We start from the raw sequence: 13,650 nt of genomic DNA on the forward strand, positions 1-13,650 counted from the left end.
TTAATTGTTGAGACATCTATCTGTTCTGTCACATATAGGTCAACTGCAGAAAAGGAGGTTTACATGCATGCTATGAGGGCAATTTCTGTTCTGTTTTACAGTGCTGCATGCAAAGTCATTTCCTTCAGTGAGCAAACACCACCTGGGAGATGCTACCTTTGCCTTCTCAGCATGGCTTACTCTGCAAAACAGTTGTCTTAGTGTTCCCACCTCACATTTAAACTACCTTTGGAGACCTGTGCACAGCAAGGCAGTTTCTTCTATATTCACTGCCAATGACATCCATCACGTCTCCTCCTGTGGAAATTTCCTGAACATACATGAGGGTGTAACCCAGTGCACAGAAGCTAACTACTGCTTCTGGCTGAGCTCTGTGGTCACTACTGACCACCATAGGAGAAGGAGGTCCTAAGTCCCTAGGGCAGGGAGCAGGTATAGATCCAAAACCTCTACGAAAGGAGAAGCCCCTTTGCTGTGTAGTAATGTGTGTGTACCTCCCCATGTAACTCCTACAGGCTACAGACAGAATTGTATTAAATCGTGACACTTACCATCAGCCTCTCTGACAACCACAGTAAAGTACTTCACAGCTCCATTAGTATCACTAAACCAGCTGCAATTGAAAGTAAAGTTGATGGAGGATTTGGTGATCAGCACCTCTTTTTTGTTCACTCGTATGTCTGGAGGTGGCTGAGGGGGACCTGAGTAATTTAAAAGAAAAAAAAGAAAGAAAGAAAAAAAGAAAAAAAGAGAGAGAAAGCATTATATACGTATTTGCTATGAGCTAGGCCTAATAAAGGAAATGCAACTTGTAATAAAGCTCAGCTGACTGGACCCCAGTATCTGATCCTACTCTCTTTGCGATCAGGAAAGTGTCTTCACCTCCCACAGGGAAACTGCCAAAGGATGAAATACGCCAGCAGTCAGTTAACTATAATAACAGTGGCAGCTCCTCAGTAGGAATTCCTTCAGAAGCCCACATGGAAATGCATTAAAGTCTTGCTAAATCTATGAAATCAGAAATTGTAGCTGGTAAAAATGACACAGGTTTAAGCCAGGTATTTGGAGGTCATTTGACACACTCACTGCAGGGAGTCACCTAGTTTAAGCATCTAAACTTCTGTTTCGTTTTCCACAGGAACAGCCCTGAGTCAGCCAGACACAGCATTCAACTACAGAGTACCATTTTCCAGAGTGGCTGTAGAATTTCCATAGGAAATCTTCTTCGTAAAATAGAAAGCTATACCTTGAAGAGCGACACAGCAGAAGTAAACTGGATGGTATGCAGGGAAATACCTTCAGAAGACCAGTGCAGCAAAAATGGGGATTTTAAGGATCTACATTGCTGCACATTTTAAAAATCTGTATTATTGAAACTATATTACATGTATGGGAAACATCAAATATGTAAGTGTAAGCAGGTGGCTAAACTTTAAAAGGTTTCAAATTTCAAAAAGAACCAATAATTCACACATTTGTATGTTGTTCAGCTAAACCTCTCAGATCTACAAAGCCTAGCTGCAATTTTTTGTGTTCCCTTGAGGTAGGGCCTTCACTATTAAGCAGAGCCCGGGAGAGCAGCACTGTTCGAAACAAGTAAGAACAAACGTGAAACAGCTAACTCTCAAATAGGATTTGGTCTAATTCTTCTGACATGAGTAGCTAGTTCTCCCAACATCTGAATGTGTAGCATCCTTTGTGGTAGAGGAAGGAGGTGGCTTGGTTGCAATTAAAAGACAATAGATGGGGGAAGGGAGAAGGTGAGTCGGTGACTGAACTCAGTGGCTTAGCTCACTAGCTCCCAAACCAAACATAATTTTTCTGATCTAGCATTTCACACAAGTGTGGTTTTAATAAACCGCTACAGAGGCATCCTTGAATATAAGCCTCCTGACCATCCCGTCATTTTTGAGAAATTGAGCCCTGGAGTGGCTCAGGCCTCCGCGTTTTGCTTTGCCACTGAACCTGGAGGTCCTGCAAGAACTGGAGCAACTCTAGGGCCAGCAATGGCAGGCTGACCATGGCCATGCCTGGCAGTGAGAGGCATCAGCAGACGCTACTGCTACCTTCCACACAGAGCTTACGGGTGGAGAAATTGAAGAAGTTGTTTCCAAGTACACGCTATGGATATCTGTGATCCTCCATCAAGTATAACTCCTACAGGTGACTGGGTCAAGTAGCACCTCAGAAGAGTTTACAGAGAGCCCAAAGAAGACCCAGTGCCAGAACCCAATGTCCTTACTGATGGATATTTGTGCAGAAGAATTTGTGCAGAATATTTGGCTACCATCTGTGAGGGGAAACAGCCAGGCACAGGAAGCCAAGCAGCAACCATGAAGACAACTAAAGGTGTGTGATGATGATGACATCTTTGGTGCTAAACATCACAGTGACAGGATAATTTTTCATGTTTCTCATTATATTTTGTGAATGAGCTAAATAGGTGGGTCTGGCACTGTAATAAGAGGCAATATAGCTAAAATCCTTCATTGTCTGTCACAATGGGGACCAAAGGACAGGTTCACTCTATTTTGGCCAGCAGATTACAAGTGCCACACATTGGCAATTGTGGAGTTCAGGACTCCTTTTGCTGTCTAACCAACACAAGCAATTGCTTATTGCTGCTCACAGCCTCCTTTCACGGCAACTCCGCATTCCACTTACGGTCGATCATTGTGATGGTGCTGTCTTCAACTACTTCACTCGTCATGTCTGCAGAATGCACCTTGATGGACACCAGGTATCGCTTATGGGGAACAAGGGTCATGATATTAAGCAGAGCTTTGTCTTTTTCTATCCTTTTAGAAAATTCCACTTCACGAGTGTCCATTTTTTTGCATTCGACACTATATCCATCGAAGTCTGAATCAGGAGGAGTCCAGGAACACGCAATGGCAGTAGAGGTCTGGGGCCGGCAATGAAGACTTTGTATCTTGTCTGGTTCTAGAGGAATGATGAGAAGTTGAAGCTCAGTGGGAAAAGGGACAGGCATCATACAGTCTCTGTTCCCTCTCTGGCCCCTAGACTCTGCATCAACCATTTTATCAGGGTTGGAGGCTGGGAGCCAGAATTCCTTCCTTTCCCACCAAAGTGCACTGACTGATTATTAGGCAAGGCTGTCTAACTCATTTTAGCAAACTGAAGTTGGATCTAGTGACACCAGCCTCATCAGATTTGAGAAGCTTCAGTAATTAGTTGTAAAAAGAACTCAAACAAACAAAACTACTTGCTGAAGTCTTAACAAGAACAGCAACACTGGAAAGCAATGGATTTCTAGAACTCCGTTACAACTTATTTGCAGGTTACATGTGGTCAACAGTATCAGTCAGTATCAGTCAGCACTGATACTGTCATCTCATGACTGGTGTGGTTTCCTGGGTAGTATGTGGTGTGTCCATATTACTAAAGCACACCACAGAAGTATGCTTTATTGTGTAATATTGGAGCACCATTTATAACACACAGCATGTAACAAGGATGGGATTTCACTTTCAGATTGCAGACATCTACATTTAAGTGATTAAATACTGGTGAAAGAGGCAGCTATGCTCTTGTTTTAATTAATATGCTGAATGAAGTCTAGAGAAGTATTCAGCTTACTAAACATAGATGTCAATTTGGAGCTGAATCCCACCCCGAGTGATATGAGGGTTTGCCCAGGCTCGGTTATTTTTACAATTCAGGTCACTTTTTCAAATCGCTCTGCTACTGAGGTTGCTCAAGACAGCTAGAGATGATGTGGAAACACAGACACCAGGCAGAAACCCAGAGCAGTGAAACACTTTGATTACAGTTTCAAATCTAGTACAGCAGGGTTTCATTCATCTTTCCTGTCTGATTGTTCAGAAACATTTTGATTATTTCAACATTCAGTCTTATTTTATGCCTGAAATTGATTGTTTCAGACTCTGCAACCACACAGCCCCATCCTGGAGGTAAAGATTGCAAATGTATGTCCATTTTCTACCTTTAAACAGTTGACCTTGCACGCAGTAAGGGCTTAGAGTCTAGCTGAATTGCCAGTCATTCATGAATTTATTAATGGGAATTACAGAGCGAAAAATGGATTTGTAAGATTTCAGAGTTTTTGCATCTTTTCCAGCTGAGTGTTAGAGTGCAATGGAAATTGTTACTTACTCGTTCTAACACTTGCAGACTGTGGCTGACTGTACGTTTTCCAGCTGTCACCACTGACCGTTCTGATGCTGAACTCGTAGAGTCTGCCTGGCCGCAGGCCATGGATGATGCGTACTTTGGATTTGCTGCTGCTGTAGGGATTGAATACTGTGAGGGGATCCTTTGGCAGCCACCGCAACTCAAAATCGTCATAGTCTGTCCAGTCTGGGGGACCCAGCCAAGTGATTGATAAAGAGGTGTTTGCCACATCAGTAAATGACACAGTGTTAGGAGGGCTGGGTGCTACAGAGAAAGGGGAGGAAAAAAGGGAAAAAAATAAATTCTTAATTTTTTATAGAAGACAAATAAGCTGAAATATGCATTATTTTCTTCATGCAACACAAAGTGGTTTGTATTATCCCATGTACAGAGCCAGTTACTGCATCTGTGCTGATGGTGGTGACTTTCACAGATATTACATATTCCTGAGCCTTTGAAAGAAAACCACTGCTGAACAAAATCACACTCCATTGGTTTAATACATTTAAGGATATCTTTTATCCTTAAACCTTCAGTGACTCTCTTAACAGATCCTCCCTTAGAATAAGTCTGTTGCATAGTTGTGAACTAACATGAATTCTGACAGATGGGACTAAACAAAAATCTCAGAGCTTTTGTCTTTCACCTGTTCTTCCTTCAGCATTCGCTGTGTTGGTCAGGTCACCACTGTGAGTCACCACAACCAGATTGTACTTTCTGCCAGGAATGAGCCCCTGGAAATGCCATTCTTTCAGGTCTTTCTTGTGCCATGTTTCTTTCTGGGTCCCATTTGGGTTGTAAAGATTCAGCTCATAGAAGTCAACATCTCCTGCTGCTGGACCCCAGGTGAACCACAGACTGTCTGTCATGTTTCGGTTGGATGCCTTGAGACCAACAACAGGGGCTGGTACTGAAAAAAAAGAGGATAAATATTACTTCATGTATAACATCCTTAGTGTGAGGACAAGAAACAAGGTCAAGAAGACCTTACACTTATCCTATAACATCAGGCATGTAAATAAACCAGACAGCCACCACACCCAGCCAGGAAGCATCAGGAAGTATATCTCCATAGTTTATTTTCTTATTTTGAATGGCCAATGTCCCCAGAAGAGGCTGAAATGTTTCTAATAGATAGTTTTGCAAATGTTAAGCAGCTTTTTCCCAGTCAGTGTCTGGAAATACCTAATTCCAAGGCAGCTGAGGAAAGCACAGAGGCAGCAGTACACAGCGGTTAGTAGATGGTGCCTCAGGCGATAAAGAAAGGTTTCACAGTGTGTCAGGACTCCTAGAGCTGCTTAGGAAACTCTGCTTCCCACATGTGGCTAAACAAACATGGAGCTGCAGTCAGAGCTTCCCATGGGAAACAAGTTTTATTTCACTGGTAGACTGTCTACCCCACTAACTCTACTTGCTTTGCCTTTTGTCTTTTCCACTCACAGACCAATATCACTTTTAGGATGGGAGACAGCTGTTTTCCTTTAAGTCTTAGGCAGCATACGTTGGGATGTCCTTCTCTTGACCTGAGTACCTGGGAACTATTGCTTCATTTTTCCTTTTGTAACCACATCATTCAGAATTTACCTTCTTCTTTATCTAATGTTTTTCATGTATAAGAGCCAATTTTGATATTTCCAATAGCTGACTTAATCTAGCATGAATATCAGACTCAGACCAGCTCACTGGTATCCCTCATTAGCACCACACCGGAGACGATTATTTTCTTAGATGCTCTTGCCTGTTCTTCCGAAGACAGAAGACTCGTTAATGAGGTCTCCACTGCGGGTCACAATCACCATTCGATACATCCTGCCTTGCCGCAAGTTCGGGAATGAACAGTTCTGGAGGTGCTGCTCTCCTGAAGTCCTGTCATGAAGGGACTTGTCTGGGTTGTATAGGAAGATGTCATACGAATCAAACTCCCCTTGTGAGGTGTTCCAGCTGAAGGACAGTCGGTCAGTGGTGTTCTCTGTGACCTTCAGATTTGTGACAGCTGCTGGAACTGAAAAGAAGAACAAATGCAAGAGTAAATATCACAGTGTCTAACCACTAAGCTGAACCTTTAATAAAGTAACAACTCATGGCTGGAATACATTTCAGTTAAGTCACAAAGCAGCTAAGTAATGTCAACATCAACTTTCTGAAGCAAGGGGAAGGCATTTATGAGGTGCCGCTGAGTCTCCCCAATGCAAGGTTTGTATTTTTCAGTAGGCTTGGTTCTCCAGCCTGTGCTCACACAGAACTGTCCATTAATTTCTAAAAAAAGGTTTAATTAAGACTGCAAGACTTGGCTCTAAGTTTAGAGGTGTGTATTAACATCAAACCCTGCACTAAGAGCCTTGAGATTATCAATTAAAAGCTTGATGACAATAAAGCATTCAGGTAGTTTCATAACAGATAGACTGGAGGAGTATTCAGCACTTTGGTTCAATATCCTTATTATGAACTATGGCCACATTATTATGCTAACAAATTTCAGATTCAGATACCAAGCACATATCAGGAAAAATTATGCATAAATATCTGGAGTCTGTTCCTACTGGAATCCTTCCAGAATCAGGATATACAGATGATTCATGTATTTAATCATATTTGACTGAGGGAGCTATAAATAAACTGAGATGTTCTAATTACCTGTTCGACCAACAGTTTCTGCTCGTTTACTCAAGAGCCCGCCACTGACTGTCAAAACTTGTATTTTATACTTCTTGCCGGCTAATAAATCTTCAAATTTGTGCTGTTTGGCAGTAGGTGGCTCTGATTTGTTGCTCAGGAGGATTCCTTGCTCATTCAAGAGCAGAATGTCATATCTTTCAGCTACACCAGGAGCTTTCTGCCAGGTTACTAACAAGGAATGACTGCTGTAGGCATGATGGGCTAATAATTCCTGGACAGAGGCTGGAACTGAAAGCAACAATTAAAGGCAGGACATTACCAGGTGAAACATGGACCATTCAGTACAGAACTGTGAACAGGGTAATTAATAGAGAATATATTTACACATTTGCATGTTTGCTTGTTGGAAAGGGCTATCTGTGCATGTGTTTGCACAAGCAAATAATTCCTAGAACAAATACAGTCAGATGATGTTACAGAGCATCATGGACATATGAACTGAGCATGGAGACATTCCAGGCCAGGTTAGCTAGGTTTCTGAGCAACCTGATCTAGTTGAAGATGTGCCTGCTCACTGCAGGGGGGTTGGATTAGGTGACCTTTGTAGGTCCCTTCCAACCCAAACTATTCTATAATTCTATAGAGAAGCAAGAGATGTACATAAATTATCAAGAAAAGAAGGAGAAGGAGAGCGAGATGAACTGACTGAAGCAGTTAAGAAAAACACATGAAAAAGAACTGAAAAATAAAGAAGTGGTTAATAGGTGCAAAACAGTGGCACAGAATAGAATGTGTTAGCTAGCCGCTGTTGCACAAAAGTCAAGGCCGCAGCAAAAACATGCAGGTGCCAAAGAGAGAGAATGGATTAAAAACAAGGTGTTCCACTGTTTGTGTGTGCTGACCCGCAGTATACTGAGGCAATCCATTGTCTAACAAGCCTTGACCATACAACGGGCTCCACTAGAACACAGTATTTGACTACATGGAGCACCACAGATGTGTGTGTTGGATGGATACAAGCACAGGGCTAGGGAGGGCTGGAAATGCGTTCATCCTGCGAAGGAATGCTTTGGGCTGCAGACCTGAATTCCACACACATTTACCCAAAGCTACTCATGTGGCAGATCTCACTGGTATTAACAGAGTGATTGCCTAAGTGTTTGCAAGAGTGAAAACTCTTTGAGATAAAAACTTCTTGTGAGTCTGGGTCTCACCACACCCAATGGTACCTTCACAAACATTATTAAATAAGGGTCAGCTCCTGGGAAGACATAATGCAACTTGCTCCTTGTCTCAAAAGAAACGTACTTGTTCTCCCAAAAGCTGCTAAGCTGTTGTGCAAGGTGCCACTGTTAGATTGCACCACCACCCGGTACTGTTCCCCAGCTTCCAACTTGTGAAACGTGTGCTCAGAGACGTGCTTGAAGACACTCTGGGAATCAAGCTGACGGTTTTGCTGAAATATAGTGACGGTGTAGGAATCAACATCTCCACCTCCAGGAGTCCAGCTCACTTTCAGGCTGTTTGTCATGCCGTCAGGTGACACATGAATGTTTCTGACCACACTTGGAACTGGGAAAAAAACAAAGGAACATAAAGACATCTCCTCACAAATTTCCTGTTTGATTCAGACTTTTAAATGCCTACTTCTTCATGGCCATAGCAAATGATTAAAAAGACAAAGAGTATTTACAGAGATATGTAACTTCACTCATGGGTAAACACATGTAAAGCTGCAGACATTTGTGCACGATTGTGCCATTTTAGAAAAGCCATTCTATGTGTTTACATGAAGAAAAGTAAATAAAATGTAAGTTAAACAGAAAAAAAGTTTGTATGTTCTTTTAGCTGAATAACCTCCCTCTTCTCCAAGTGATGCTTTAGAAACATCTTAGAAAATCAAAGCTCTTTATGTACACTTGGTAGGTATTTTGCAGTTATAATCTCACTCATTCATTTTTGGTGGGTAAGCAGAGGTGGAATATAGCTTAAGTGATTTAGCTGGAGATACTAAGCAAAGGACTGACATGCATGCGAATAACAGAATCCCAAACACTGACATCTCAATGCCACTCCTATGCAACAAATCAAATTATCTGTCAATAATCAAATATTGGTGCCTGTGACATTTGTTTAGTAAGCACAGATCAGGATGGCTGAAAGTGCTACTGTGTTTTTCAATGAGATCGGCTGTCTTTGTGCTAGTGCTACAGGAGCTCAAATAAGATCATGGTTCTCCCTTGATTTTCTATGCCTCTTTCTTTCCTCTAAAGAAGCCTCAACACATTTTAAATACCACATTATTTCTTACTTGTCAGGCCTTCGATGAAAGTAGCACGTTGTACATCTCCACTGATTGTCAAGACAAGAATTTTGTATAGACGTCCTGGAGTCAGAGCTCTGAACCAGTACTCCTCAATGGTGTTCCCAAGGAAAATGGGTGGGAAGATCTTCATATCATTGAAGAGGAGCTGAATCTCATATTTATCAACATCCCCCTCAGCCTTCAACCAAGTTACCTGCAGATCTTCTGTGCTCCTGTTACTGAGAGTCAGCTCCTTCACTGACTCTGGCACTGAAGAGGTGAGAAGAAAGACAGGAAAATTCTCGTTGCTTATTACTAGACCACAGCAAAAAGGTACCAGCTCTGAAGCAATGCTCCTGAGCTAAAGCTTTTCATTCAGTTCCCTAGGAAAAGCAGTAGATTGCGTTAATTTACAAGGGTTGTTCTTTGCGGTTTGCATCATATCTAACACTGGAAGGTCCCATTTCAGAGCAGGGACACCACAATATATCAGCACTAAAACTCCTGCAAGGAGTTTGCGCAGCCAACAAAAATTGAGCAGGATCTGCATGTACAACTAGTGTGGTGCAGAGGCCTGAGCTAGTGGAGACCTGAGGCAAGCTGCCCGTGTGATGCAGCACCACGCCGTGCAGTTCCCAGTTCCCGCCAGAGGCAGGTCACTTATTTTTTCCCAGCTCTACATCTGTGTCAATAAGCTTCGTTTCTTAGCGTGGCTCATTAGCTTACACGTAGCGCTAGGTGAAGACAGGCAGATTGCATCCAGACCCCTGCTGGCTCACAACAAGCCACCTTAACACTCTTGCCCCATGCTCTCCAACTCCAACTCCTGGGGTAATACGAGTAGAGTGAGGTCTAGCCTATTTTCTTCCTTATGCATTTCCATGACCAGAAAAAAAACTGTCTTGTATATTCTGGCATAGTTTAAGCATAAATAATAGGTTTATGTAGAAATCTGTACAACTGTTTTTTTGTTTTCCTTGTTTCAAGATTTGCTTTCCAAGCTCACAGTACAGGTCTCTTCTTTCACTTTCTGTATGTTTGTAGCTTAAACACTGGTCATAAACTAAGTTCTGTTTTCCATATTTGGAGTTACATTCAGAGAGTTACAGTCAACATCCTGCTAAAATCATACGAGATTTTTGAGCTCAGCTATGGTAAACAGAAAAAAATCATTCTATATTAAAATCATATGAGATTTTTAAGAACAGCTATGGTAAATAGAAGAAAATCCTGGAGTGTCTCAGGATGTTTTTGGAGTATTTACTTACTTGTTCTGCCATAGACCCTTTCACTAGTTTCGTATTTCCCACTCCTGGTGCTGACTGTTACACTGTACTGCCTCCCTGGGACCAGATTAGTGAACACACATTCATTTTTATCCTTTGGGACACTTTCTGTTTGGATGAAGTCATTGTTGTTCTTGATGGTCACTTCATAATTATCAAAATATCCAGAGGCATGTAACCAGGACACCTTCAAGTAGTCACTTCTGGCTGAATTGCTGACAGTAAGTCCCTGAACACTTGAAGGGACTGAAAGAAAAAACACAAAGATTCAGAAAGCAATAACTTCTTGAAATAACAAGAGGCTATATTTGTGGTAATTACCAGACTTTTCTGAGGAAGTTGCAGAAAGACCACAACGTCGATTTAAGAAATACCCTGCCCTCTAAAATAGTACCTCTGCAGTTTCCAGACTGCTTTATGTCATATGACATTAGTTTGCCTTTCCAGTTTTGGGGTATTTTTTGAACTTGGTCAGTTTTGCTTATAGCAGTGAGTTCCACAGGTTCACACTAATCCTGAATTTGATTCTCCTAATTTAAGTGGCTGTGCTTTGGATTTTCACTTACATCACAAGAAGACTAAAACTGCACTAGCTTGATACTCTCTGTCATTTTAACACCTCTTACCATCTTTCTTCTATTTTACTGATTGACAAAGTCTCAGTCTTTTCAATTTCTGAGGAAGTTTTAAAAAGTTTTCCATCATTGTTGCCAGCCTTCTCTGAAATGTCTCTATTCTTGTTATAATCTCCTTAAACACTGCACAACCAGAAACAACAGACGTGGCTTTTATTCATTTATGTGAGTCACTTAGTAGTGTTTTAGTAGTTAGCTCCTACCCATTCTTGCTGTCTTTGAGTAACTTCTTCAGGAGATGCTCTGCAGGGTATACTTGAAGAGCCAAGCAGAAGGGTTAAGAGCAGGAAAATGCCTTTGAGTCAAAACTGATATATGATTTCTGCTCAGGGACTGACACATAGCTTTTATTCATGCTAAAGTAATTTTTTATGACATAAAGCAGCAGTAGAGGCATAAGAATAAGACTAAGTCTGTAAAGCTGTAATGTTATGATTTGACCCTCCAACCCCTACTCGCTCATCCACATTTGGTCAGATATTGATAGATTATTGATAATGGCTATACAAAGTAGTTACTGTGACTAGATTAGCTCAGAAGCTCTCTTTACCTGTTCGTTCCTGGCTGAAGGAATAATTTTCATACTTTCCACTCTTCGTTGTTACCATCACATTGTAAAGTGTCCCAGGAGTAAGGCTGCTGAAGGAGCATTCACTGAGGAATTTGGAAATGGTGAGAGTCTGAACAATCTGGTCATCATGAGAGAGTGTTACCAAATAACTGTCTACATCTCCAGAAGCTGGCAGCCAAGAAACACTGAGGTAGTCGCTGCGACCTGAGTTATTCACTGTTACTCCAGTCACACTTGAAGGAACTGTGCAACAAAGGAAAAAAACAGATGAGCTTTAACTAGCCAATTTCTATTGTTTTGAGAATGCCTGGAATTCCACCCTGCAAAATGAGCAGTCTGGGACTGCTGAGAAGCTCTGCTCTGACTCCCACTCAGCAGCATTCATCTGCTTTTTTGAAGACAGTGAAGGAAGTCAGTGAAGACAGTCTTTGGTGGCACAATCCCAGCACTTCTTAAAGATGAGTTATCCTCTCGATTGCCATTCAACAGTAATAGCAATAACTACTGAGGCTTGTATGAAGCTGAGGCCCATGGCAGAACGTGTTTTTACAACGAACATTTACAATGAGTTTATACAATGAACATTTACAATGAGTTCTCTGACACCTAGTGGCCAAATCATGAATGCAAGTTGTTTTTCTAGCCAGCAAGGTGAACTCAAAGGCTCCACATTGCCAGAACTACCATTGCTCAGGTACCAAATTATCAGACTAATTGCAGGCGCAGACCTTAATCTTCTCCAATTGTTTGTTTGTTTTTTTTTGTTTTTTTTTTCTTAATTCTGAAAATCATTGTTTACAAATTGAACATCGGAGTACACTGCAGAATGCCTGGCCTTTTCCAAATTCCCACAAAGGGTGAAATTGCACTGTGCTGTCATTTTTTTCCCTCTGCCTAAATATCCAAAGGGCTGCTGTTACATTCCATAAGTCACTAAACTTACAGTATTTGATGCAAGAGTAAATCCTGTCCTACGTAGTACAGAAGGGCCTCATAATGAATAATTATCCCTGGTGGACATCCTTTAATGTTGGGTTGGAGAAAAATAATGGGTCACGAAAGACTGAGACACAAATTCATCCCCCTACCTTTAGGCAGCTAATTTGCACACCTAAGTAAGGAGTAATAACCCCACACTGCCATCTAGTCAAAGGAACAACAAAGTCTCTTCCAAGGAGTGATTCACCCACCACAGCTGTACATCACTGTTAGGGCCTATTTTTGTCTTTGCTACAGAGTGATTCTGCTGTATAGTGTTCCTGTTGTAGGCAGAGCAGTTAGCTCCCTAAAGCTGCCTTAGCATGAATCTGGACCCACAGTGTGCCTGAGATCACACACAGGAATTGTATGGCTGAAACTGCTGTATTTCTGAATTCTCAATGCAGTGGCTTAATCACAAGACCATTCTCTTTAATAAATACAGGCACTGACTTAAGACTTGCTGGTGTATTTTCCTTCTTACCTGTCCGACCCTCTGCGATCGTTTGCCTTGAAGACATTCCCCCACTGACAGTGGTGACAACAACTGAATAGAGTCCTCCAGGTTTCAGGGGAGAGAAGTGGTATCTGTTGGTTTCGCTCGGAACGGTCTCATTTTTAATGACAACATTCTCATGAATCAGTAGCACTTGGTATGAGTCTACATCTCCCAGTGCTCTTGTCCAGTTTGTGAACAAGCTGTTGGTTGACCCCTGATTTGCCACAGTCAGACCAGTCACTTGGGCTGGCACTGCAAAGAATATTGTCACAATGTTACTGAGAAGAAACAAAATAAACCAAAACAAAATCCCCCAATAACCCAAATTTTGTCACATTGAGGAAATGCATCAAAAGAACATTCCAACTTGCAGCCAGACTCAACAGGACTAAAAATAATCTGTGGACTGCTTCCTGTCTGATGGGATGCTGTCTGTGGGAAACTATCTAAGGCACTGAAAGGTCTTGCAGGCTTTAGCACAGATTTTCTCAGTTAGACCCAAATGATTCAAGATCAGGGAATGGGAAGAGATGACATTTTATAGATACCATTAAACAAAAGCCACCAATGTAGGAAATCACTTGGTCTTGTGATGACTGTTTCAA

At 41.7% G+C, this 13,650-nt stretch overlaps 1 protein-coding gene across 3 annotated transcripts in view; it reads right to left on the bottom strand.

Moving 5' to 3' along the window:
- Positions 1–13,650, bottom strand: part of PTPRB (protein tyrosine phosphatase receptor type B) — a 63,266-nt gene that overhangs the window by 19,178 nt on the left and 30,438 nt on the right. For all 3 annotated transcript variants that reach the window (XM_065040355.1, XM_065040350.1, XM_065040365.1), the window contains 11 exons: positions 13,031–13,297; positions 11,548–11,811; positions 10,345–10,608; positions 9,083–9,346; positions 8,080–8,343; positions 6,790–7,059; positions 5,894–6,157; positions 4,802–5,065; positions 4,138–4,419; positions 2,665–2,943; positions 552–701 (listed from right to left, as the gene is read on the bottom strand). In XM_065040355.1, the coding sequence (XP_064896427.1) occupies positions 552–701; positions 2,665–2,943; positions 4,138–4,419; positions 4,802–5,065; positions 5,894–6,157; positions 6,790–7,059; positions 8,080–8,343; positions 9,083–9,346; positions 10,345–10,608; positions 11,548–11,811; positions 13,031–13,297 (2,832 nt within the window). The remainder of the gene's footprint in view (positions 1–551; positions 702–2,664; positions 2,944–4,137; positions 4,420–4,801; positions 5,066–5,893; positions 6,158–6,789; positions 7,060–8,079; positions 8,344–9,082; positions 9,347–10,344; positions 10,609–11,547; positions 11,812–13,030; positions 13,298–13,650) is intronic.

The sequence above is a fragment of the Columba livia genome, chromosome 1 (assembly GCF_036013475.1).
Source record: "Columba livia isolate bColLiv1 breed racing homer chromosome 1, bColLiv1.pat.W.v2, whole genome shotgun sequence".
In the NCBI taxonomy this organism is placed as follows: Eukaryota; Metazoa; Chordata; class Aves; order Columbiformes; family Columbidae; genus Columba; species Columba livia.